Here is a 27,059-nt window from a genome sequence, read left to right on the forward strand (position 1 = left end):
GTGTGTGCAGGGGAGCTATAGCTGAGGCCATCTCTGAGAAATACAGTCTGCCCAGAGTTATCCTGTGTTCCCACATCCAGTGCATCAGATCCCAAGACTTTCTAAAATCTGTCCACTTCTCTAGGTACCTCTGGCCACCACCCAGTCCAAACTATCCTCACTCCTCGCTTGCCTCCAAACTAGGCTCCTTGCTTCTGCTTTTTCTTCCAATTCTTTCTCTTCTACAACTAGAGCATATATATACATATTATAACACATCTGACTGTCACTCCTCCACTGTCCTTAGGATAATGTTAAAATTGCCTTCAAGGGCCTATAAGACTTGGAAACTTTCTGCCATCCAGCCTTATTTTATGCCACTGTTGCCCTTGCTTTCCAACCTGCAGCCCCAGTGGTATTCTTTCAGGCTCTGGATGAACCGCATTGTTTCTCCCTGGGGACATGTGAACCTTCCATTCCCTCTGCTTAAAACACTCTCCCAGCCCATTTCCTACATCTTCATCCTCCCTCCTCCTTTCTCTGCCACCTCTTTAATTAACTCCTATTCATCCTGAGGGCTTTAGTTTAAATCTTATTCCCCCTCCCCATTCAGAGGAGAGGAATAGTATAGCTGGTAGGCAGGAGCGCAGACTACGGATTCAGACTACTTGAGTCCAAATCTGGCTTTACCATTTACTAGCTGTGCGAGCTTGTGCGTGTTACCTAACCTCTCTCTGTGCTTCAGTTTCCCCTTTTATAAAACAGAGATAGTAATAAGACCTATCTCAAAGGAAAACCGTGAATGTTGCGGCTAGGTCCTGCTCAATAAGCTTTAGCTGGTCATAGTTTGCCAGCCTATGGCACACTCTCATAGGACTGCACACTTCTGTTTTGAAATTACTTTTCCCATCAGAGGCTGTGATGGGATGTGAGGAAAAATTCTGGGTTACCTTCTAATCGCACAGCTGAGAGTAAAGGGGTGCTAAATATATTATAAAGTAGAGGACCTTAACCTGGGGGTCACAAACTGGGAAAAATCTACTTCTTTGTGTTCATCTATCTCTAACTGAAAGTAAGCATTTCATTCAATTAGGAAGGCAGTCAACAATAGTATTAGCAGAGCCTGCTCTGATGTCTCCAATAGAAATCATAGATAGTTCATATTGCATTACAGTTATTAGAGATGTTGAGAATTATCAACATTATTGCACTCATTACTTTGAAATTATGTAAATTTTAGATGTGCCATTAACTCTTATTATTTAACCCATTAATAAAGAAGCACATACAGTCCTATATCACATATTTGTCTTTTTAATATTTTGATGACTGTGTTTCAGTATAATTGGTTTTCTTTGTAACTCCATAATTTTATGCATTTACAAACATTTTTCTGAGAAGGGGCCATAGGTTTCTCCAGATGGTCAGAGGGGTCCAAAACAACAACAAAACCTTAAGAATCCTGCTCTAAAGAAAGCAGTCAATTACCCTTCAACATACATAGTAGCAATACTTTTTCAAATCTGTCTCCTAATGCAAAGGAAATAGAAGCAAAAATAAACAAATGGGACCTAATTAAACTTGAGAGCTTTTGCTTGGCAAAGGAAACCATCAAGAAAATGAAAAGACAACCTACCGAATAGGAGAAGATATTTGCACATCATGACCAATAAGGAGTTAATATCCAAAATATATACACAGCTTATACAACTCAACATTAAAAAACAAACAACCTGATTTTAAAATGGGCAGAAAACCTGAGTGGACATTTTTCCAAAGAGGAACCGCAGATGGCCAATAAACACATGAAAAGGTATTCAACACAACTAATCATCAGGGAAATGCAAATCAAAACCATGTTGAGATATCACCTCACACCTGTCAGAATGGCTACCATCAAAAAGAACACAATAAATGTTGGCGAGGATCTGGAGAAAAGAGAACCCTTGTAGATTGTTGGTGGGAATTGTAAACTGGTACAGCCACTGTGGAAAACAGTAGGGAGATTTCTTAAAAAACTGAAACTAGAACTACCATATGATCCAGCAGTTCCACTCCCGGATATATATCTGAAAAAACAAAACCACTAATTCTAAGATACATGCACCCCAATATTCATAGCAGCATTATTTACAACTGCCAAGATACGGAAGCAAGCTAAGTGTGCATCAACAGATGAATGGATAAAGATGATGTGATTTACATATGTAATGGAATACTACACAGCCATTAAGAAGGATGAAATTTTACCATTTGCAACAACATGGATGGACTTGAAGGGTATTATGCTAAGTGAAATAAATCAGAGAGAAAGACAAATACTGTATGATGTTACCTATATGTGGAATCTAAAAAAATTCCTCTTTGGGATTCAACAAACTAGTGAATATAACACAAGAGAAGCAGACTCACAGATATAGAGAACCAATGAGTGGTTACCGATGGGGAGAGAGAAGTGGGGAGGGGAACTACAGGGGTAGAAGATTAAGAGGTACAAACCATTATGTATAGAACAAGCTACAAGAATACATTGTACAACACAGGGGATATAGCCAATATTTTATAATAACTAGAAATGGAATATAACCTTTAAACATTATGAATCACTCTGTTGAACACCTGTTACATATAATATTGTACATCAACTATACTTCATTTAAAAAAAGAAAGGGGTCAATAGCTAGGATGGGGAGCGCTCCTCAGGGCACACTAAAGGTGAGTCAGTCACTGAGGACTTTATATATATACACACGTATATCCTTATTTAATCCTTGCAGCACCCTAATAGCTAGGTAGATATTACTATCCCTATTTTATAGATGGGAAAGTTGAGGCTCATATAGATGAGTACATTATCCAAGGTCACAGGACAGTATACTAGAGGTTCCCCGGCTAGGGGTCCAATCGGAGCTGTAGCTGCTGGCCTATGCCACAGCCACAGCAACACCAGATCTGAACTTCGTCTGCAACCTACACCACAGCTCACAGCAACGCTGGATCCTTAACCCACTGAGCGAGGCCAGGGATTGAACCTGCACCCTCATGGTTCCTAGCCAGATTCGTTTCCACTGCACCATGACGGGAACTCCTGAAGTATAGGTTTTTAATGACTTCCACATCTTGCTTCCCATATAAATTCTCTTAGTCCTTCCACTGTGCTGCAAAGTATCTTTTTTTTTTCCTTCTTTTTTAGGGCTGCATCTGCGGCATATGGAAATTCAGGGGCTAAGGGTCAAATTGGAGCTGCAGCTGCTGGCCTACACCACAGCCACAGCGATGTTGGATTCAAACCGCACCTGCAGCCTACATCAGATCCTTAACCCCCGAGCAAGTCTAGGGATTGAACCTGCATCCTCATGGACACTATGTTAGGTTCTTAACCGGAGAAGCCACAGAGGGAACTCCCCAAAGTAACTTCTCCCTCCATTTTACAGATGAGGAAACTGAGACTAAAAGAGGATAAGTTCTTTTTTTCTCAGAGTTGAACAACACATGCAGGATTCAAACCCATGTCTGTCTGGCTCCAAAGCTCATGTGTCCCACTGTGCCCTGCAGAGTCAATTAATGGTACCATTGATAAGCCTTGGGGCGCCAATGGTTTATCAGATAAATGACTCAGGCAGACCTTTGCAGGCCATCCATCACAATCAGATAGTTTGGGGAAAAAATGACTTCTTTTACTGCCTTTGCTATGGAGATGTGGAGAACCTCTTCATGGATGTGAAATACACACTGGCATTTGGAAAACTACATCAGCCCCTGTGGTCTAGACAGACAGAGTTAAAAGTAGGAAGCAGGAGATAAAAGAATCCACCAGGAGGAAGTTCTGTATTGGGCTCATGCTGAAACGGAAAGAACCATTATTTTGAAACCATTAATGATGAACTTGGTAAAGATCAAAGTTGTCTTGTGACCTGTAAATTTAATGAAATGAAAATGAGGTAATGGTATGTTTTATAACTATTGAAGATCTGAGAAGCTGGAAATTATCTCTGTGTGAATACTGTATGGGAACAGGGAACAATGGAAGCCATCTAGAAAAGAATCTTTATTCAGCTTTATTTATAGCAAGTATTCGTCTTGTCTTTCAACATGGGGATCACAAAGGAGTTTGTTTCACCTTGCTGGGTGTATGACAATATAATGGTTGTCACAGTCCCCACTGCTTCCTTCCATGGAACATACGCATGTACAAAGGAGGCAAAGGCAGAGAGTGCTATGAAGATGAGGCTGAATAGCTGGGGCTAGGAAAGGTGACAAGAAAAAAGAGAAAATAGGGGAAGAAAAACTCAGAGATTCTTCCTGCCATCGCCCAACCCTCATTTTCTAGACCTGAGCTAATACAGTAGCTCCTAGCTATACATGACTATTTACATTTGTTATGAGGAAATAAAAAGTCCACTTCCTCAGTGGACTCCCCGGGGGATTTAATAGGCACATGTAGTTAGTGGCTACCATATTGGAAGGTCTATCGGACAGCCCTGATGAAACACCCAATTCCACCTAGAAGCCTAGGAGGATTCAAAGTCCAGGACAAGCAGAACCCCTGACTGTAACGTCCCCAGTTCATGGGAAGACACATGAGTATGTCCCACTTCTGAAGGTTCCTATGTGATCTGGTACACATACTCTCTAGGACTCAGTTTTCTAATATTAATGATTAATATAATTTATACTGGATATTATGAGAAAATTACACAATTAATTCTTATGATAACCATGTGAGCTATTAGGCTCATTTTAACAGAGAAAAACCAGAGATTAAGAATGTGCTCGGGAGTTCTCATTGTGGTCAGCAGATTACAAACCCAACTAGTATCCATGAGGATGCAGGATCGATCCCCAGCCTCGTTCAGTGGGTTAAGGATCTGGTGTTGCCATGAGCTGTGATGTAGTTCGCAGATGCGGCTCAGATGCCTCATTGCTGTGGCTGTGGCTGTGGCCAGCAGCTGCAGCTCTGATTTGATCCCTAGCCTGAGAACTGAACTTCCATATGCCACAGATGCAGCCCTGAAAAAAAAAAATGTGCTCAAAGCCACAGTTAGGGGCAGAACCAGTCTCTGGACTCAGGCCTCTGACTTCAGGGTCCACATTCCTACACACCAAGCTACCTTGCTTTCGCTTTCGGCTGCTCCTTCCTCATATGCAAATGAAGGTGACTTGTTTGGATTCTCCCAGAAACAGAAACTGATATAAGGACTTGGGTGCAACTAGTTTATTTGGAAGGTGGCCCCAGGAAGTACCCACAGGGGAATGGGGAAGTGAAACAGGGACAGGAAGGAAGGCACTACAGGGTGGGTTAAAGACCAGGTTATACTGTGGGCAATGGAGCTTAATCTTGATGGTGTAGAGCAGCCGTCTTGGAGTTATCCCTCCTAAGGAACAAGGGAGCTTGGGTATTCATCCACCAACTCCTGGTTATTGGTAGACTTCTCTTCCCAGGGGCATTAACTGGCCCTTCCATCCTCCTCAAGGGCTAAATGAGTTTCTATAGCCATAAAAGCCCTCCCGAGTAGAGGCCACAGGTGCCTGAACTAGGAACAGGTACATGTACGTGGAGGGCATGTGAGTAGGGTACCAACAAGATGCTACGGAGGAGACTGGATTGAGAGCTCTTTCTACTCAAACTAATGGCTAGTTGAGCTTGGCATTAGATTTTTTCTTTTTTTTTTTTTTTTTCTTTTTTTGTCTTTTTAGGGCCACATCTGCGATATATGGAAGTTCCCAGGCTAGGGGTCAAATCGGAGCTGCAGCTATTGGCTTACACCACAGCCACAACAACATGGATCCAAGCCACATCTGTGACCTACACTGCAGGTCATGGCAACGCCGGATCCTTAACCCACTGAGTGAGGCTAGAGATTGAACCCACGTCCTCAAGGATATTAGCCAGTTCCGTTACCACTGTACCACCACGGGAACTCTTGCGTTAGGTATTTTTACATGATAAAATATGAAACCATAATGATTAAGAGTCTTCCAGAAAATGTTTACAGGGAAAGCCTGGAGGTGCAATTAGACATCTGAATTGATTTTCAACATGAACAACAGAAAAAAGAATCAATATTGATATACAAAGATCTCTTCATTAGGGATTGAAGGGCTGAGAGTTTGTCTAGTCAGTAGTATAACTCTGACATGTGACACACAGTAAGGACTCAATGAATATTTGCTGAATGAATAAATGCATGAATGAAATTGATAAAAAATAATTTGGTAGAAAAGTGGGTGAAGGATATATACAGTTAGTTAGTTTGCTTTTTTTGCTATTTTAGGGCCCCACCCACAGCATATAGAGGTCCCCAGGCTAGGGGTGGAATCAGGGCTGTAGCTGCTGGTGTACACCACAGCCACAGCGAAGCAGGATTCGAGCCACATCTGTGACCCACACCACAGCTCATGGCAATGCTGGATCCTTAACCCACTGAGCGAGGCCAGGGATCGAACCCTCATAGATCCTAGTTGGATTCGTTAACCGCTGAGCCATGAAGGGAACTCCAGTTTGGCGCTTTTGAAGGCAATCAGACATTTGACTTTTGAGGATATTTCCCCCACATTATTGGGCCAAGAGAGTATCTGATCCCTTTGTTTTTGGGGGGTCTGGTGTGTGCCCAAACTTAGAAGGAGGAAGGGGAAAGGAGAAGTTGCCTATTTGCATGGACAACTACAACTTGTGGTAAGTGTTCTAAAGGATCATGGCAGTGCAAATCGATGGTTTTGGCGGCTCAGCATCTAAATATGTTTTTTATTTGAGGACAATGGTGTGGGGGCAGGACCCCCCCAAGGAGGCCAAGAGGACATAGATAGCCCCTCCTACCTGTGGCCAGAATATGGAGTATAAACCATGACGGCCGCTCGATATCCCTTCCCAAGACTTTGAGCCCCTGAGGAAATGATGCTCAAGTTCAGGGTCATTTTGAGATGGTGTGAGTTATCTACGCTGTGTTAGAAATTACCCTAAAGTGAGTGACTTAAGGAGTTCCTTTCGGGGCTCAGCGGTGACCTACCTGACTAGCATCTATGAGGACGCGGGTTTGATCCCTGGCCTTGCTCAATGGGTTAAGGACCTGGCATTGCTGTGAGCTGTGGTGTAAGCTGAAAGATGTAGTTCTGATTCAACCCTTAGCCTGGGAACTTCCATATGCTGTGGGTGTGGCCCTAAAAAAAATCGAAAAAAGAAATGTGTATGTGTGTGTGTATATATATATAATGAAGAAAATAAGTGACTTAACAAACACTCATTAGCTCACCGTTTCTGAGGGTCAGGAAATCAGGAGCAGCTTATTAGCAGGTGGTTCTGATTAGAGGATGTCTCACAAGACTGTAGTCAAAGTGTCAGCTGGGGCTACAGTCATCTGAGGCTTGCCTGAGGCTGGAGGATCCACATCTAAACTCTCTTATGTGGCTGGTGACCAGACGCTTCAGTTCCTCGCCATCCACATGGGTTTCTCCATAGACTGCCTGAGTATCCTCATGACATGGCATCTGGCTTCCCCAGGGGCTTGATGGGAAAGAGAGCGAGAGATTGAAAGAGGAGAGAGGGGGAGGGAGGAAAGGCAGAGGGAGGACGTGCAACAGAGCGCATATAACAGAAGCATCAGTAGTTTTATAAACTAACCTTGAAAGTGACATATCATTACTTTTCCTGGTTTCTATCCATCACACAGACCAACCCTGGTGCAATGTGGGAGGGACAAGCCAGGGGTAGGAAAAAGTGGAGGCAGGATCATTGTGGGCTCTCGGAGCCTGGCTGGCACAGAGCTGGTTTGTAAGACCTATTCTGTAGCAGAGTCTTAATGATGTCCTGCCTCCTGCAGTTCCTGCCTGAGTTTGGTTGTTCAGCCTTCCTGTCCATTCCACGAGTCACCTGACACCCTTCCAAAAACACTCCCTTTGATTTAAGCTCACCACCTCTGCTTCTCTTGCTTGCAATGGCAACTCTGACTAGAACAGGTACTCTAAGAGAGGACAGCAGTGGGGAAAGCGGGTTGGTAGTGGAGGAACTCGCTTTAGATAAGGTGATCAGGGAAGGCTTCTCCGAGGAGGTGCCATTTATCTGGAGAGCTGAACGGTAAGATAATTGGCAGAGCAAGAGTGGGAGGAGAGGCATTTTAGGCAGAGGGAACAGCACAGCAAAGGCTCTGAGGTCCCCCCTGAGAGGCCAGGATGGTTGGGGTGTGGCAAGCAAGTGGATGAGTGGGCAGAGATGTCAGAAATAAGATCACACAGGATCTTGAAATCATAGTAAAGAATTTGGATCCGGAGTTCCCGTCGTGGCTCAGCAGAAATGAATCTGACTAGTATCCATGAGGATGCCGGTTCAATCCCTGGCCTCGCTCAGTGGGTTAAGGATCCGGCATTGCCATGAGCTGCAGTGTAGGTCACAGATGTGGCTTGGATCCATGTTGCTGTGGCTGTGGTGTAGGCCAGTGGCTATAGCTGCAATTCGACCCTAGCCTGGGAACTTCTATATGCCCGGGGTGCAGCCCTAAAAAGACCAAAGATAGATAAATAAATAAATAAATAAATAAATAAAAGAATTTGGATCCTTCCCCCAACCAAAGCCATCTCTTATTCCAAACATCAGAGTCGAGAAGGCTGAGGACAGGACCTGAGATCTCCCTGAGGATCGGTCAAGTCAATGAATGGCTTTAATCAGGTCATGATAAATAACTACACTTTGTCAGCCCCCTGTCTGTTTTACTGGCTCTTGAGTTTCCTTAATTTCTGGTTGGTTTTTTTCCTGAATTTCTTAGTTCCCTCCAATAAATCTCAACCCAACTCTGCTGAGCAGGAAGATTTTTGTCTACAGTTGGGTCTGGGAGTCCCAGCTAGAGAGGCCGGCCACCTGGTGGAGACGGGCAGTTCCCCTGGACAGTGTGGGAATGAGCAGGTGGATTCTGATGGATTCCGTCTCTCTCCTTACTTCGCACTCAACAAACATCCACATCCAGCATGTCCCTGGGCTCTGTGTGGGCCTCAGGCTATGAAGATTCTCTTTTCGGAGAATCAAGTTAGGTGTGAGGGATGGCCCAATGCAAACATTATTGAGTGGGAGTTCCTTGTTCCTTAGGAGTTGGTACCAAAGTCACAGGCCCTGCGTGTAACCTGCATTCCAAAGGAGCCAGATACTTTCCCTCCAAGGTTTACTAAAGGGACAGAACTGGTCCTATATCCCCCGGCCAAAACATCACTTTCCCTTTACTTGCCTATATAATAATCTGGGGACCTAGGGGCCCCTTGATTTTATTGAGGAGTATAGTGTTCATGGCAGAAGACACTTCCCACCTCCCAGACCTTGAATTGGGATGTTAAGGGGTGATGTCAAGAAGAGGATGCCAGGATGCTGTTCCCAGTGGGGGTCAAGTAGTGCACCTGCTGATGTCTTCCTGCTGATGCTTATCGGAGCAGAGGAGAAAAAAGGTAGGGGTGGTGGTGGAAGAGCTGACCCAGATGTGTGAGTTTCTCTGGGTCAAGTGGAGGCTGCAGTAGTTAGCCAGGCTTTTTGGTGCCTCCCCCAAGCATGCTGACTGCTGAGCAAGAGGGTCCCACAGCGGCAGCAGCCCTGGTGGAGGAGAGCTCAAGTCTGAGCTGGATGACCCCCCTGTCAGTCATCTCAACACAGCGGAGAAGCCCCTACAAAACTTACTCATGTGCCTCATGAGAAACCACGTATGGACTCCTGCCTCCCTGGGTTAGCCAGGGAAGCAGGGTCAGCCAACAGGGAGAGGGCCATTGCAGAGGGCTGTTCCCACTCCCTTCCCCCAATTTCAATAAGGGGGAGGGTGCTAGGCTATGTCTCCTAACCAGACCATGCTCCCACTTCGCTTTCTTATCCAAACAGGTGGGGTCCTGGCTTGAGTCAATCCTTGAATAAGTAAGGGAGAAGAGAAAATGAGATTTAAATTGAGTTTGAGAATAAAGCTTTCAAGAATGGAGGCTTAACAACAGAAAACGATCCAAAAGTAATGCAATCTGCCCAAGATGTCATTAAGAGATGGAAAACGGAGATGCAACACAGCAGGGCTGAAGGCAGAGATTAGAGGAAAAGAGCTTCATTATTATGTTTCACTGAGTTGAGTCGCCTCAATACACTGGTTGTGTGAGTAAACAGAATAATTGAAATGTGGTGTGATAGGGCTGGAGGCTTGCTTAGGCAAGCAGCTCCTGGGTCCTGAGAGGGCGTGGGGAGGTAGCTGTGCACATCCCAGGTTGGCCGATGGTGAGGGCTTTCCAGAGAAGGGGCCCCTGAGTTGAGCCTTGAAGGATGAGAAAGAGTTGATTCAGTGAAAGGATGCTGGGAAAGGCAGAGATGACAGCACAATCTGGGGCAGTAAGTTGAAGGCAGGAAGGACAGTTAGAGATGCAGGCCCCGAAACTCATGGCCTCGAGGACCTGTGGGCTTAAGAAGTGAGGGATCTGGGGAGTTGCTTCAAACCTGAGAGTGGCACAATCAGGTTGGCATATTAGAACCATCTGGTAACCGGATGCCGGCAGTGCTGCAGACTTGACCTGCAAGGCACACTTCTCACCCATTCACCTGGCCCTGTGATCTTCCTCCAAAGGGCTTTTCTTCTGTGACTCCAAAATCCTGGGTCTCCATTCTTTGGAATGTCCTTTGCCCTATTCCCATGATTAAGCCATTCACAGTTCCACCCTTTGATGGTATCTGACATGTTGCCACCCTCCCCATAAGCATCTCCTCCCTTTCCTCCTCCAGCATCCTCTCCCCGGACCAAAGAGATGCAATGCCTTCTCTGGGCCTGTGCCCGCCAGCCCGTGTGTCTCCTCGGGATATTCACATACTAAAATATCTTCCCTTTATCTCATCCGGTCTTCGCCCCATGGGGCAACCCGAAGGCTACTATTTATTCTTTCACACATTAATTTAAGCTGCTTTAATTGCTGCTATGATATGTTTTATATAATATAATTAATGTTTTAATTCTGTGTACTTGCTTCCCAAGGCAGTTTTGTGAAGGGCCCAATTTTAGAATCAAGCAAATAAAGAATAAGTAATGGCTGAATTTATGAGAGTAACGCCCCCCACTTCCCCCCTAGGAATTAAAACTCTGCTTGTGTTTTCAAAGTGGGTTAAAAAGGGAAAAGATATTTTAAGGTTCTCTTCATCCCAGGCATGCTTGTGTGGCTTTCACGAAGCCCCCTGGTCCCTAATTTCAAGTGTTCCTAGACTACTGGTGTCTGATCACCCACGTGAGGTCTGTGTTGAGGCTACTAGCTTTGTACCCGCTTCCCAATGGAGTCTGTGCCTAGAATGAAAAGTTACTGAACCTACTCATTTATTCATTCAGCAGATGCGTATTGGTGCCCAGGACTGGGATAGATTCTGTCCTGCCCTCAAAGAGCTCGAAGTCAAACGGGGCCAGGCAGATGGGGTGACAGTCCAGCAGGCTAATGCTGTGAGTGCACAGTAGGGGGCAGGGGCTAAGGGGGGGTAGAATATCTACCTCTGTCTCAGGCAGGGAGTTAAGAGGAGGTGAAATTTAAAGGGGTTCCAGGAAGGGAGAAGGAAAGAAGGCAACAGCAAGACACAGTAAGAAAAAAAATTGTGTGTTTGGAAAATGGGGAGAAGGCGAGTATGGCTGAAGCCAGTGTTCATGGGAGGACATGGCAGGGTGTGAGTGTGGGGAGAGAGGGTGAGGCTGAGTGGAGACCAGCCACGCTGTGTCAGGAGGACTTTGGAGCATCCTGAGGGCATAGGAGAGTACAAAGAGGTTTCTAAAGTTTGAAGTGCCTCATCAGACCAGATCTTACAAATAGGACTGCAACAGTGCACCCAGAGAGAGAGAGAGAGAGAGAGAGAGACAGGCAAGAAGGGGGAAGAGGGAGGGAGAGGTAGAAAGAGAGGGAGGAAGCTGTCTGGAACATAGCAGAAGCTGAACAAATGCTTACTGAATGAATGAGGCTGCCGGGACAGCAGGGGTGAAAGATGCTGACTCAGAATTCTGGTAATAGCAAAGGGGATAGAAAAGAAGGGATGGATTCCAGAGGTAGAATCTACACATCTGCAAATGTGCCCTTTGCAGTAGCAGCCCTCTCCTCTCCCATCCTCTCTGGTCCTGTGTAGTGTGTTCTTTTGGCCCGGCCCAGAAATTCAAAGCTTGGAGGGCCACCACCCCAAATGCTATCTAGTTCAAACTCCTCAGGTTTCATTGAAGAAAGCTGAGGCTCAAGGAAATGCATCCCATCAGAGGCAGAGCCTAGACCAGAACCCAGGTGTTTCCTGCTGCAGAGCAGAGTGAGTTAACACTGGTTCAAGAAACGGCTTGGAGAGCCTGAACCAGGGAAATAACAGGTACAAGGGTGTATGTGTTTCTGCAGAACTAGGGGATCCTCAGTCTTCTAAGATTCTCAAAGGGTCCTACCATCCCACAGAAGGCTGGTCTACTCTAAGTGACTGTCTCCAGACGGCAGATGGGAACTGGGAGGGAATAGACTCTGATAGGGATTGCATGGATGGATGGATGGATGGGGAGGCTGGGACGCTGAGCCCACGCGAGGGAATTTCCTTTGAAAGAGAGTGAAACTGTAAGCTGGGAAACTCTTTTCCTTGAAATGCCTCCCCAGCCCTCCTCCCACGCCCCAGCTGTGGCCTTCCCGTTTTCTGGGAACTTCCTCAGGCCTCTCCATCCACGCGGTGGGGGACGTTTTTCGGTTCTGTCGGGATTGCCAGAGGCGGCGGGGAAGAACCGCGGGGAGTTTTCCCAACACCCGGAGGGATCTCTCTTCCCTCCCCTCGGCCCCCCCCCAGCTCCGCCCAGGAAGCAGGCTGCCTCCTGGCTCACCTAAGCTTGGCCTTCGTAGTCCCAGGGGGGCGAGGAGCCCCAAGAAGGGGCTTTTCCTGGACCATACGTCCCCCTTCTCCCCAACTCCCGCCAAAGCGCGTCCCTAAACTCCCGAGGGAATTAGACCACTTGGGAATGTCCTAGGGGAAATCCCGGGGAGGGGCAAGGCCGGGAACTCCGCCCCCCGCCAGGGAGGCTGGTCGCGATTGGTTCCCGAAGACCCCGCCCCTTTCCTGGGAGGTCCGTGGACTGGGACAGGGGAACTGGTAGAGGCCCAGTCCCCGCGGCCTCTGCACTGGCTGCCTGGTTTACGCCTCGCCATGGTTCGTCTGCCTCTGAAGTGTCTCCTCTGGGGCTGCTTTTTGACCGCCGTAAGTTGAATTTCTGTTCCAACCAGAGGCGGGAATTTGAGATTTGAGAGTAGGGAATGGGAAGAGAAGTGAGACTTTGCGGAGGGGAACTTCCTAGCTGATTTGGGGGGTGCGGGGCAGCTGGGTGGAAGCTGGGTAAGGTACACGGGGTCCTGGCTGAATGGGGTGGGCTGCCTCTCTCTCCTCCCAGGCAGAGGGGTCTCAGGTAGCCCACAGAGAGCGCATGGTGGGGTCACTGTAGGAAACTTGCCTAGCCGGCGGCGATGGGGCTGCGGTTTGGGGAACCTGAAGCTTTATCTGGTCAGACTAGAGTCCTGGAGTAGGGGTCTGCCGGGGGCTGGCCACAACGAGACACGACACCGCCACACGAGACACAGGACGGGTTTCCGAAGTGGGGAGGGAGCCCAGCCAAGGGAAAGGGTTGGTCTGGCCAGTTTCCTGTCTCTTTCCTATTGTGGACAGATGCCAGCCTCTGTGAGTGGTTATCACCTCCTGGCCAGCTGGGGCTGCCTTCTTTTAGGGCATCTTGTGGGAACAAGGGATGAATGCAGAGGCCCAGGTGCTTCTTTGAGAAGCCTAGGAGCTTTTAACACTCCCACCTCCAGCCCCAAATCCTGAGTGATCTGACTTAGGAGGGATATCTAAGGCTGTGTTTCTGCCTCCTGAGTTTAAGATGACATAGGAGACTCTGGGGGAAATGAACAGTTTATGGGAACACGAAAGGGTTAGAAGCCCAGTGGGGGTTTCTCTAGGCACCAGAAAGGCTCGGATATGCCCAACCAAGCATATCTCCGGAATTTTCAGAGGCCCACACTTGACTCGCTTTTAGTTTAAATGTATTTTTGTAGTTCCTCATTTTGGAGGCCGGGAATCCCCCCAGTACCTGACACTCTCATTCCAGCCCCTTCGGTCTCCCCCTAACTTTCAAGGGCTGTAGTTTCTGGCATGAAGGCAGAACAGGAATGACCCATGAAGTAGGGGGTTGGCAGCCAGGGAAGAGAGGGGAGGCTGCTTTGGTCTCAGTGCTTTCATGTTCACTCTAAGCAATGGCTCTCAGGGAGAAAGGAGGCAGGAAGAGGGCTCATGGAGAAGAAGCGGAGGAAACGCCGGGGGAGATAGGATGAAGCGTGGTCTGGGCTTCTCAAGAGCAAACTCCCAGTTATAGCTCCAGGTTGAGATGAAGCTCAGCAACAGCTGGAGCTATTTATGGAGCGTTTCCTGGGTGTCAGGCTCTGAGCAAAATGCTTTACTCTCTGTCTGACTTCTTTCAACTCCCCCATTATACAGATGGGCACACTGAGGCTCAGAGAGAGACAATGTCTTGCCCAAATTCTTATAGCTAGGTGGAAACTGCATGTAAATCTTCATCTGCCTGATTCCTGAGCCTGCCTCTCAGATGGTGAGAGTCTCCAAACCTTGGTCCTGAGCTACTTGGTGTCAGAAGGACTGAAGCTGTGAAGTGGGAACTGGGGATTGACAGATTTTCAGAGGAGGAGCTAAATTTCTCATGTGTTTGAACATGGCATAAAGGACTTTCATGGTTCTGGGAGCGTGGTGGGAACATCCACAGAGTTGCACAGAGAATATATATAGGCTAGCATGCTGTGATGCGATGGTGGGGGCAGTAGCCTTTTCTGTTTCCTTCCTCATTTGGGGTAAGATGTATTTCCTCAAGTCATTTGCCCACCCACCTGAATGACAGCCACCCATGAGGCAGGATCCTGTACAACCAGCCAGTTAGCCAGGGTGCTAGGCATCCAAGTGAATACTGGTATATATGTATGCTAATTAAAACTGCCATTTAGGAGTTCCCACTGTGGTGCAGTGGGTTAGAAATCTAGCTGCAGCAGCTCGGGTCACTGGGGAGGTGGGGGTTCCATCCCCTGCCCTGCGCAGTAGGTCTCAGCTGCGAGGCAGATTCAATCCCTTGCCCAGGAACTTCCACATGCTGCGGGTCGGCCGTAAAAAACAAAAACAAAAAATAAAAACACCTGCCATTTAATGAACACCTATTATTGTGTTCCAGATCCTATGCCAGGCCATATATATCAATTCTTTCTCATTTTCACAAACCAATCTTTGGGGTGAGTAGTGTTATTCCCATTTGAGAGATGTAGAAACTGAAGCCAAGAGAGGCAAAATAAATGTTGCAAAGTCATGATTGGAGCCTTAAGCTGTTTAACTGTTACACTGCTCTTTTCACTGGCTTTTCCCAAAGCATGGGCTGATTTTAGGGAGCACGTGGACAGAGAACTGACAACACAGATTCACTTTACAGTTCTGTTTAAAATCCTTTTCAGTTTTTCAAGGAGGAAGTCTTTGGAGCTAGAATATGGTTAATATCTTTCAAATGCCTACTAATCTTCCTTCTTAAACAAAAATCAGGAGCAGGCCTAAGGTGGAAGGGTGTCAGCAGGCCAAGGAACTAGTTGGGGTTTAATGGCATTATTTCGTTTCTGTTGAATTTATTTTTAGGGTTGCCTTTTACTTATGAGAAGTGATACTGGTTTTTCTCTTGTGGCAATGATATGAGGTTTACATTGAAAATAAATGTATTTAGGGAGTTCCCGTCATGGCACAGTGGAAACGTATCCGACTAGGAACCATGAGGTTGCAGGTTTGATCCCTGGCCTCACTCAGTGGGTTAAGGATCCGGCGTTGCCATCAGCTGTGGTGTAGGTCGCAGATGCAGCTCGGATCCCGCATTGCTGTGGCTGTGTGGTGTAGGCCAGCAGCTGTAGCTCCGATTGGACCCCTAGCCTTGGAACCCCCATGTGCCGCAGGTGTGGCCCTAAAAAGACAAAAAAAAAAAAAAAACAAAAGAAAAGGAATGTGTTTAATTTAACAAGAAGTAATTAATAGCATGGGTGGTACCAGGGTATAGTAAAAAACATTAGTGCAGGTGAGACCCGAGTTGATGGAGAGAGGGAGTATTGAGACCCGAGTTCTCATTCAGATTCTATCACTGTGTGACCTCAGGCAAATGACCCAGCCTCCCTGGTCCTTATTCTCATCTTTATTATTATTATTATTATTATTATTATTATTTTGGTCTTTTTAGGGCCGCACCTGCGGCACATGGAGGCTCCCAGGCTAGGGGTCAAATTGGAGCTATAGCTGCTGGCCTACACCACAGCCACAGCAACACCAGATCCGAGCCACATCTTTGACCTACACCACAGCTCGCGGCAATACCAGATCCTTAACCCACTGAGTGAGGCCAGGGATCGAACCTGTGTCCTCGTGGAGGCGAGTCGGATTCGTTTCTGCTGCGCCACGACGGGAACTCCTTCATTACCACTACCACTACTAGTATTACTATTACTGGTCGTGCCCACAGTATGGGGAAATTCCCAGGCCAGGGATCGACCCGAATCCTTAACTGCGAGGCCACCAGGGAACTCCCTCTCATCTTAAGTAAAGTGGGAGAGTTGGATTTTGTCCTTCTGCCTTCACAGCCCTGGTACTTCATGAGGGAGGGGTTAGATGATCAGATGATGAGGGGTTGGAGGGAGAAAACATGGTGTGGCTTGGAGACGGGGAGGGATGGGGAACAAAAGAATAGAAGGAAGAGGCCAGGTGCTAAATATAGCCCCAATCGGGACTAGGACCAGCTGGAGCCAGCCAAGCTCCAGGGGAGGGGCTGGAGTCCTCATGTGCTTTTGGCTCTTTGGGTAGAGGAAAGACCCAGGAGTCAAGCCAAAAGGAAGATCTGTTTAGTTCAGTGAATAGTGTGAGGTTCCAGCGCAATTACCTTGTAAAATACCAGAATGACTCTCTGGGTGCCTTTGCCATCACACCAGTTGGCAGAGTGGTTAAAAACAAAACTCACCAAATAATATGCAGGCCTCCCTTGCCTGCTGTGACTTGCACTTCAGCTCTAACCTCTTGCCTCTTCCTGCCCAGGAGGCTACTGCAGAGATCTCAAGACCCCTTCAAATTGCCCCTGATTCTGCTTTTAGGTCCACCCAGAACCACCCACTTCATGCAAAGAAAACCAATACCCAACAAACAGCCGGTGCTGTAATTTGTGCCCGCCAGGTGAGAGAGATGCTAACCCTCTAGCCCCGTAGTGCGACCCCCCCTTGGTCTGCTGGCAGATGCAGACCCCGTGTGTCAACTGTCAACTTGCGTCCTCGATGACCCCTGGATGGGATGTTCTGGGGCCCCTCTCTGCAGACCCAGCTCCAGGGTTCCTGTCTCTTTTATGTCCCCCACCAGACTACGAAGGCTGGAGGGGTCCAAGACTGTCATCTTTGAGTCCCCTTTCCTAAAGCCCAGCCTAACTGTTTTTCGATAAGTGTCTGACTTATAGAGTTGGCTGGAGGTACCTCACTTCCTGCTCTTTTCCAGGACAGAAACTGGTGAACCACTGCACAGAGGTCACTGAAACAGAATGCCTTCCTTGCAGTTCCAGCGAATTCCTAGCCACCTGGAATAGAGAGAAACACTGTCATCAGCACAAATACTGCGACCCCAGTGCGTGGGCTGCCGGGGAAGGGGCACTTGGGAGCCAGGTTGATATTCCAGCTCATTCCTGACAGCACAGCCTTTCTGTTTTGTTCTGTTTTGAATAGCCAGGGTCTGTTCTGATTGGGTTGGAGTCTGCGTTGTCCTGGTTGGTACCTAATTTGATTGCCATCCCTTGGCAAGGGTCTAAGAGGAAAAACAAACAGGAAGTGTGAGGAACAGGGACCCCCTGCCACCCCGAGCATGGCCAGCAAGGGGTTCCCATCCTTTCTGCCCATCTCTGCACAGACCTAGGTCTCCAGGTCCAGAGGGAGGGCACCTCGAAAACAGACACCACTTGTGTGTGCAGTGAAGGCCATCACTGTACCAACAGCGCCTGTGAAAGTTGCACCTTGCACAGCTTGTGCTTCCCTGGCCTCGGGGTCAAGCAGATGGGTAAGTGTCCTGTCTGGGAATCAGCTGTAGAAGCAGGCTCAGAGAGGAGGCAAGGGCCAAAGGAGAGGGGCTTGGTAGTGGGCACTCAGCCCTGGAGGTGGAGGGACCTGTCCCCATGGGTAGTTTCACTAGAGTGGGTGGGAACGGCAACCTTTTCCTTCCACCTCCTGCCATGGTGATCTGCCTCGGGAGGGCAGTGGGAGAAGCCTTCCTGGGGACTGCCTGACGGGGGGAAAGGTGCTTCAAGCAGGCTGCTCTTCCTATCCTGCCTGTCCCTTGGTTCCCTTGAGAGCCAGACAGGTGGTCCACTATGATGCTTAATGCTTCCTCTTCCCTCCCAGCGACAGAGGTTTCTGACACTATCTGTGAACCCTGCCCAGTTGGCTTCTTCTCCAATGTATCATCTGCTTCAGAAAAGTGTCAGCCTTGGACAAGGTATAAGGACGCATCCCTTGTATTTCCTGCCCCAAGGGCCAGGGACCTCCATTCTATCTGGCCACCTGCCTTTCTGCTCCCCATGGCCATGCACACTCGTACACCTGTAGAACTTCTAGAGTGACCTCCTGGCCTAGCAAACGGACACCTTTCCAGCATTTATTTTTTTTCCCCCTGTCTTTTTAGGGCTGCACCTGCAGTACACAGAGGTTCCTAGGCTTGGGGTCAAATCGGAGCAGCAGCTGCTGCCCTATACCACAGCAATGCCAGATCCAAGCCACGTCTGCGACCTACACTACAGCTGACGGCAACGCTGAATCCTTAGCCCACTAAGCGAGGCCAGGGATCGAACCTGTGTTCTCATGGATACTAGTCAGATTTGTTTCCACTGAGCCACAACGGGAACTCCAACACTTTTCAGCAGGTCTTGCCTGTTCTCTCTTGGTGGGAAGAGATACCGCAGATCGCTAATCTTCAGTGAAAGGCTCCCTTCTTGGGGGCATGTGACATCCCTCCTCTTTCCTTGTACCCCTTCCTCTGCTCCCCATTCCTCCTCCTCAGCTGGTTTTCTAGGCTTTTGTTCTAGGCTCTTCCAGCCCATCCCTTTGCCCGCCTGCCCTGGGCCATCTCATCAACATCCATGGCTTCAGCCACCATCTCCCTCAGGTGGTTCCCAGTCAACGTCCATCTAGATTTGTCTCCTGGGTCCCTGACTGTTGTATCTAACTGCGAAGGGTACACCTCCACGCAGGTGACCCACAGGCACGTGCCAGCTCCCCTCCCCCCTGTGTAACACGCTGGCATGCCTCCTTACCTGCCTCCCTGCCTCTGCTCTCTCTTCCTCAGCTGCTCCCCCATCCTTGCGCCAAGTTCGGATCATGGCACTCCCTATATAATATGCTTCATGGCTCCCTGTGCCTTTTAGGGTGAAACTCAGACTCCTGTGCATGGCCTCTGACCTTCCAGCTCCGTTTCCTGACCTCTTCCCACATCATGCCGGCAACCCCCTCAACACACTGTCTGTTCTGTTCTATCACACTCTTCTGCCTGGCATACTCTTCAACACATGCCTGATTAACTTTTTGCATTTAATTTGAAAAAAAATGAATAAGACAGATGTGAGGGCAGAAGGCACAAAAGGGCCTATAATAATATGGTCCTTTTCACCCTGTCCGTCAGCCATCTAGCAGCCACTGGACCATGTGTATCCTTCCAGAAATTCTATGCACAAATAAATGCTCACACATGCAAATATATTTTTCACACAAGTGGTAGCATCCCCTTATACTTTGCTATTTCTTTACTGTCTGCCTTTCTCCAGTAGATTGCAAACTCCTTTAATATAGAGACTTGACCTTTTTTTCTTCCGTGGAGGTATCCCTTCTGCCTAGAATAGTGCCTGATGCATAGTCGGTGCATAATAAATCTTCGCTGATGAATGTTGAATGAGACAGGGCGGTACCTAGGGGCACTCAGAGCACTGGGTTCCAAACTCACTCAGCTTAGAAAGGGGGCAACCCCGTGGAAGTATGTGGCCCTCATTGGAGCCTTAGTGTCCTCATTTGGAAAATGGGAATGACCTTCATGTCACAAGGCTCGAGGAAAAGATATGGAAACATGCTTTGCAAACTCTTAAGCACGCTTCTTGTGTATGTGCTTTCTCTGAAGCTTCTTTCTCTTTTTCCTACTTTCCATGTTTCTTTCTCTGCAATGTCCTTCTCTGTCCATCCCTTCCCATTTCTCCTGGGACCACCCTGGCCCTAGTCTTCGTCTCATGTTTGGACTCCAGTCATGGCCTCCTAGCTGATCAGTTTTCCTGTGATTTTTTTAATATAGGCTAATTCATATTAGCCTCTATTATAAAGCTTGGCACACATCAGAGACTCATCAAAGAGCTCCTGGTAGCTCTTTGACCAACTGAGTCCCCTCCCAACTTAAGTCATCCGATTAGATGCTGCTATGACCCACCAGCTGAATCCAGTTGAAATCTTCATGGCTGATGATCAGTGATCTGGCTCCAAAGACCCGGTTTCCCATAGTTTCCTATGCCATCTGGCACGTCACCTACCCATCCTTTGTGTTGTGTTGTCCTGCTTAAACAGAATATACTGATGCTCTAAACTGTATATCCCTCAGGCCATACTTCTGCAGGGGAGTCTTTCTGGATGACCCTTAAACCAGAAATTCTCAACTGAGTAGTTTTGTTCCCCCAGGGACATTTGACAATATCTGGAGACATCTGGGTTGTCACGACTTGCAGGGGTGGGGGGAGGGGGCAGGGGGAATGCTACCAGCATCTAGTGGGTAGAGGCCAGGGGAGCTGCTAAACATCCTACAGCATTCAGGGCATTTCCCCACCAGAGGAGAAGAATCATGTGGCCTCAAAATGTTAGAAGCGCTGAGCTCGAGACACCCCCACCATCTCTCTATTCCAGTCACTACGGATTCTGATTCCTCTGAATGCTTCCCAGTTCACGTTAGCCTATATCGCAAAGCTTGGCACACATCAGAGATTCGCCTATGATTACGCCTTTAAGATGTGCAATAATCTCTTCTCTGCACTCTCAAGTCCCTAAGAACAGAGTCGGTGTCTTTCCTGTAATAACCAGCCCGGGAGGGTATGCATAATATGTGCTCAGTGGGCCTGGACTTGCTGGTTGCTGACTGTCTCCCTCTGGGGATGGAAATCTTATGACTGGGGAAACTTAATCTCCCTTTCTGTGTGTGTGTGCACGTGTCTGTACACAGCTGCGAGAGCAAAGGCCTGGTGGAACAACGTGCGGGGACTAACAAGACCGATGTTGTCTGTGGTAAGTCCCAGAAAATGGGCCCTAGCAGCAGGCTAGGAGGATGGGGAACTGAGGGGGTGATGAGGGGGTCCCCTGGAAGCACTGGTAGGGAAAGAGGGAGGGGAGGTGAAGCGAGAGGAGGAGGCGGTTTGGAATTGTGGTGGCCCAGCTCTGCCACTTTATCTGTGGAGCCTGGGCAAGTCACCTTCCCTCTCTGCACCTCAGTTTCTTCTTCTGTAAAATGGGATACTACCACCTCCCTTAAGGGTTGGTGCAACGGTCTAGGGTGGGTTCTTGCCCTCTCATCACTCTTCTGCCGCCCTGCATAGTGAGGACCAGTATGGTATAACACTGTTCCCTCTTGGGACCTTTTTTTTGTTTTGTTTTGTTTTGTTTTTTAGGGCCACACCTGTGGCATATGGAGGTTCCTAGGCTAGAGGTCTAATCGGAGCTGCAGCTGCCCACCTACGCCATAGCCACAGAAACAAGGGATCCGAGATGCATCTGCGACCTACACCACAGCTCCTGGCAATGCCCCGTCCCTGACCCACTGAGTGAGGCCAGGGATCAAACCTGCAACCTCATAGATACTAGTTGGATTCATTTTGGCTGCACCATGACGGGAATTCCTCGGGGCCTCTGTTTTGATTTTAGAGTGAGGAAGCTGGCCTGTAGCACTGATCGCAGACTCAAAGAACTACAGGGGGGAAAAAAAAGTCAGGATCATGTTCATGAGTGAAAAAGGTCAGGGCAGAAAGAATACACCCTCTGCGCTTTTTCATAAAATTCGCTTTTCTCTCCATGGGCCTGGGACTAGAGTGAAGGGAGGCACTCACCTTGGGCACAGTATTTAGGGGGGTGCCAGAAAAATGCAGTAATTAAGACAAAATGCAATATATACTCTTTTGGCCATGCCTGTGACATGTGAAAATTCCCAGGCCAGGGACCAAACCTGTGCCATTAGCAGTGGCCTGAGCTGCAGCATTGACAATGCCAGATCCTTAAACCACTGCACCACAAGGGAACTCTTCAATATTTTTAAAAAAATCAAAGTTAATGCAAAATCCATAATGAACAAAGTAGCAACACTGTAAATAAAGACAACATGCAACTCTGCACTTGTACAACCTTGCTTCACCTGCCTCACCGTAATCCTGGCCCTGGTTCCAATAAAACTTTATTTAAAAAACAGGCAGCTGACCTGTAGGCCAGAGTTCATGGACATGATTTTTTTTTTTTTTTTTTGTCTTTTTGCTATTTCTTGGGCCGCTCCCGCAGCATATGGAGGTTCCCAGGCTAGGGGTCTAATCGGAGCTGTAGCCACCAGTCTACGCCAGAGCCACAGCAACGCAGGATCCGAGCCGCGTCTGCAACCTACACCACAGCTCATGGTAACGCCGGATCGTTAACCCATTGAGCAAGGACAGGGACCGAACCCGCAACCTCATGGTTCCTAGTCGGATTCGTTAACCACTGCGCCACGACGGGAACTCCATGGACATGATTTTTTGAAACACGACACTAAAGTATTGTCTAGTTCTCTTGTGGCTCAGCAGGTTAAGGATCCAGCACTGTCACTGCAGTGGCTCGGCTCGCTGCTGTGATGCAGGTTCACTCCCTGGCCCAGGAACTTCCACATGCTGCAAGTGTGGCCCCCCAAATTATTATCTTAATTACTGAGTTTGTTTAGTGTCCCCTTAAATTTTGTCCCAATACGAGTATGTCACTTGCCTTAGTCCCAGTCCCCACCCTGCCTCTTGGTCGTTCTTTCATTTTCCCATTTAGAATAGAGGTCGGGTACAAGAAATGCTTTCCCTTCCACTGCATTCTTCTCTATCAAGGCAATGGTGCGGACCTAAGTGATGCTGTACCTTGGTGTTAGGAAAAGAGCTGCGGTGGGGGGTGGGGAGTGTGCTGAGCTGGTGGAGACTGCTCTCACTCAGGTCTGGCCAGTGGGTGCCAGGGGGGGCCCCCTGGGGCTGCATCTTCCAAATTTCTAAGAGAAATCAGATATCCAGGTTTTAAATATGCAATCTCCCAATTAAAAAATGTTGGCAGGAGTTCCTTTCGTGGCTTAATGGTTAACAAATCCGACTAGCATCCAGGAAGACGCGGGTTCGATCCCTGGCCTCACTCAGTGGGTTAAGAATCCGGCATTGCCATAAGCTGTGGTGTAGGTCGCAGACGCAGCTCGGCTCTCACATTGCTGTGGCTCTGGCGTAGGCCGGAGGCTATAGCTCTGATTCGACCCCTAGCCTGGAAACCTCCATATGCCACAGGTGTGGCCCTAAAAAGACAAAAAAAAAAAAAAAAAAGTTGGCAAATATTAAGAAAAAAAAGCATGCCAGTCACACTAGAGACATCTACTGTCTACGTTTTGCCAGGGGCCACCTGTTTGAAACCTGTGATATAGATGAGTTTAGACACTGAAGGATTTGAGAGTCCAGCAGGGCGCAGCGGCTTTGGGCAGGGGGTGGGGAGCCATTGCTGAAGTCTCCATTTCTCCAGGTTTCCAGAGTCGGATGAGAGCCCTGGTGGTTATCCCCATCACGCTGGGGATCCTGTTTGCCGTCCTGTTGGTATTTCTCTGTATCAGTGAGTCCCCAGGCGGGCAGGTGCTGGGGGAGGAGGGAGCAGAAGGTACCGTAGAACCGGCCACCTGTTTCCTGATCTGGCCTCACAGACTCCCCACTCCACTTTCTCTCTCCCCACCCCCTTCTCTCTAGGAAAGGTGACCAAGGAGCAGGAGACTAAGGTAAGTCACCCCAGGGAACGGGCTTGGTTTGGGCACACCGGAAAGAAAGACTGACTCCTTGTTGTCTGTATGGCAGCAAAACTGATTCAGGGTCTGTTCCTGCAGCCCGTCGGGTGGCAGCAGAATTGACTACTCATCCCCTCCCCTCTGCTCCAGGGCTCCTCCCTTGCACTCCCTCAGCACCAGCTTTGTCATCTCCCCAGCTCACCTTCCCACGGGGCTGTCCCTGCCCCACTGGCAAAGTCTGACATGTGCTGTTCCCCCATTCGATACATGCGACAACCTCATCTTTGGGGCCTTGCTGTGGGGTCCATAGGTGGGTGCTGGACGGACAGCTCCTTGAACCCACTGGCTCTGGCTACCAAAGCTTCCTGACACCCTCAGTATGGCCAGCAGGGGGCAGGAGGCACCCGTTTAATCGACTGGCACTGACCCTCCTTTTGTGAAAGGGGAAGGGGCTTGGGGCCAGGGGTGGGATCGCTTCCAGGGAAGGGCTCAGAGATGTTGCTAGAGGTAACCCCAAGCCTTGTCTCCCCAGGCCCTGCACCCTAAGACTGAAAGGCAGGATCCCGTGGAGACGATTGATCTGGAGGATTTTCCCGACTCCACCGCTCCGGTGCAGGAGACCTTACATTGGTGCCAGCCCGTCACCCAGGAGGATGGCAAAGAGAGCCGCATCTCCGTGCAGGAGCGAGAGTGAGGCTGTGCGTGGCCAGGAGCGTGGAGGCACGGGCACAGGGGCATGTGACTGGAGAGCCCGGGGCGGCTGCTGCTGCTGTGGCGGTGGTGAGAGGGTGGTGCTGGGCACAGCCCCCTCTGCCTGCACCCCTGCAGTCCAGATACAGTCCACCTCGAGGAGCTTCTCACCCCAGCCCTGGAGCCCATTCAATCTCAGTTTGCTTTTAAAGATGGAGACAAAACTTTGGGGAGTCACAGCCACAGTAATAACCACCAGAGCTTCCAACCCAGAGGTTCAGTACCTGCAGATGCAAGGGATGGCGTCTAGGAGCCCAGGAGGCATATACATGACTGTCCACCACTGCATTGTTCGTGACAGTGAGTGACTGGAAACTGCTTAACTGTCCATCAACAGGGGACTGGCTAAATAAAATTGTAACATGTTTATGCAACAGGATCTCAATAACACTGTCATGGGGGAAAAAGCAGGTTTCGGAATGGTGGGCACAGAAAATTTTTTTTAAAACACGTAACCCCACATAATATATCCTTTACGGATGTGTGTATAAACATAGTATATTTATAGATGTAGGTATGATGGGGTGCTGGCGGGGTTTCTGGGAGAATGCACAGAACATGCACAGCTCAAAGAATTGTAACATCTTGGATGAGGAAGACGGGTACGGGGGAGGGTTGGTTAAAGAAAGATCTGACTTTCCCATAATGCTTCATTTTTTTTTTCCCCTAAAAGGAGAGTGAATTCACACACTGCTTATGTAATTAAAAAGTCATCAAACATGTAAAAAGAAAAATGGGGGTGGACATGCTGGGTGACATGAGCTGTTTCGCATGCTGTCAGGCTCACAGAATTAGGGCACTTTCTGAGGGTGAATAAGAATGTCCCCAGGCGGCTGCCCCTCCAGGGCAGTTTCCGTATGCACTCACATTTGGCATCGTGTTTGCAAAGGGTTCTCCCTATTTGATTCACAGTAATAACAGCAGCCTTTGGAGCAGGCTGGGCCAGCATCCTGCCCTCCCTCTGCCCCTCCCTCCTTGTTTAACAGAGGTGGAAATGGAGGCCCAGAGAGGTGAAGTCACTAACTTATGGTCACACAGCAGTTCAGAATGGTGTCACACAAGTTCCTTACTCCTGGTCCTTTGCTACTTTTCCCAGCCCTGCTTGTTCTCTGGAGCCTCTATCTGCAGCCCCTGCTGTCCTGGGGAGCCCCTGGGCGTCCCACCTCCTTTTGACCTCCCAACTGCTCTAGGAGCTGCTGCTTCTCAGTCAGATGGTGCCCCCTTCCCCCCAAGCAGTATCTCAGGATAAAAATAAACCGTCCTGTTCTCTTTTCCTGCTGTGCCAACTGAGGGGGAGCCTAGCCAGGAGGAGCAGCAGATGGAGTGGGAGCAGAGGGGAGGGGGGGAGAGGGGAGGAGAGGAAGGTTGTAGGACAAGGAGGGGAAGGAAGAGCAGTGCAAAGCCCCAGCACGAAGATGCATGGGGAGGAGGAAGCTGGGCTGATTGAACCCAGGGATCTCACCCTTTCTGCCTGTGCCAAGTTGCTTTGGATTTCCCAGTGTCTCCTGCTGCCTAGAGGGTGGAGGAGGAGAGGGCTTGTCCCCAGTGGTGGCTATGAGGGCAGCTGGGAGCCACAAGAGGGGCACCTGGCTTGGCAGGCTTCCCAGAAGAGCTTCAAGAACCATTTGGATGCACCAGGGGGAGATGTTTGATTTAGAAAGCAGGGCAAACAGGTGGAGGAGAGGTGGGGAGAGGGGAGCTCGCTTTTGCCCCCTACCTAGAGTCTAAATGCTAGCATGACTTCTGTACAAGACAGTGTGGTGGAGAGAGACAAAAGACCCACCTCTGCCACCTCTTATCTGTGTGACCTGGGGTAGGTCATGTTGACCTTTTAGCATCTCAGTGTGCTCATCTGGCAAATGGAGACAATCCCCGTAGCAGATGCTCTGGATGCTTCCTCTGTTCCCTCCTAGGTCACTGGTTCTCGATGTTGAGTGTGTATCAGAAGCCCCTATGAGACTTGTTAAAAGACAGATTGCTGGGCCCCCCCCTCCAGAAGGATTTAGCAGGTCTGGGATGGAGCCTAAGACTTTGCATTTCTACAAGAGTCGCAGGTGGTGCTGCTGGTCCAGGGATCGCACTTTGAGAACTACTGCCCTTGGCACTGGCATTTCTAGATACATAGTTGGTTTCCTGTTGCAAGCACTTTGAATCCCTTACCTTGGGCCCTTCCTTGGTTTTGAAGATGCACTTGGTGTAGGTGTGGGGCAGGTGAGACACACCTGAGAGAGCTAGAGCCCCAGAATACCCATCCAAGTAGGAG

At 48.7% G+C, this 27,059-nt stretch overlaps 1 protein-coding gene and 1 long non-coding RNA gene across 3 annotated transcripts in view; one reads left to right on the forward strand and one right to left on the reverse strand.

Annotated features, from left to right (window-relative positions):
- The window catches only part of LOC110257463 (uncharacterized), a 51,457-nt gene that overhangs the window by 2,632 nt on the left and 21,766 nt on the right, over positions 1–27,059 (reverse strand). The gene's annotated exons all lie outside the window — the stretch shown is intronic.
- CD40 (CD40 molecule) lies at positions 13,074–25,170 on the forward strand. 2 transcript variants are annotated; one of them, XM_085002849.1, is made up of 9 exons: positions 13,074–13,156; positions 17,119–17,197; positions 17,510–17,673; positions 17,915–18,061; positions 18,403–18,496; positions 21,245–21,306; positions 23,794–23,880; positions 24,012–24,040; positions 24,579–25,170. In XM_085002849.1, exons 4-9 carry the CDS (start codon positions 18,058–18,060, stop codon positions 24,738–24,740), a joined length of 438 nt encoding a protein of 145 aa, XP_084858975.1. In that variant the 5' UTR covers positions 13,074–13,156; positions 17,119–17,197; positions 17,510–17,673; positions 17,915–18,057; the 3' UTR covers positions 24,741–25,170.

The sequence above is a fragment of the Sus scrofa genome, chromosome 17, assembly GCF_054392235.1.
Source record: "Sus scrofa isolate SSC_HxYL_T2T_F1_AM1 chromosome 17, Sscrofa_HxYL_maternal_Yorkshire_Landrace_v2.0, whole genome shotgun sequence".
NCBI lineage: Eukaryota > Metazoa > Chordata > Mammalia > Artiodactyla > Suidae > Sus > Sus scrofa.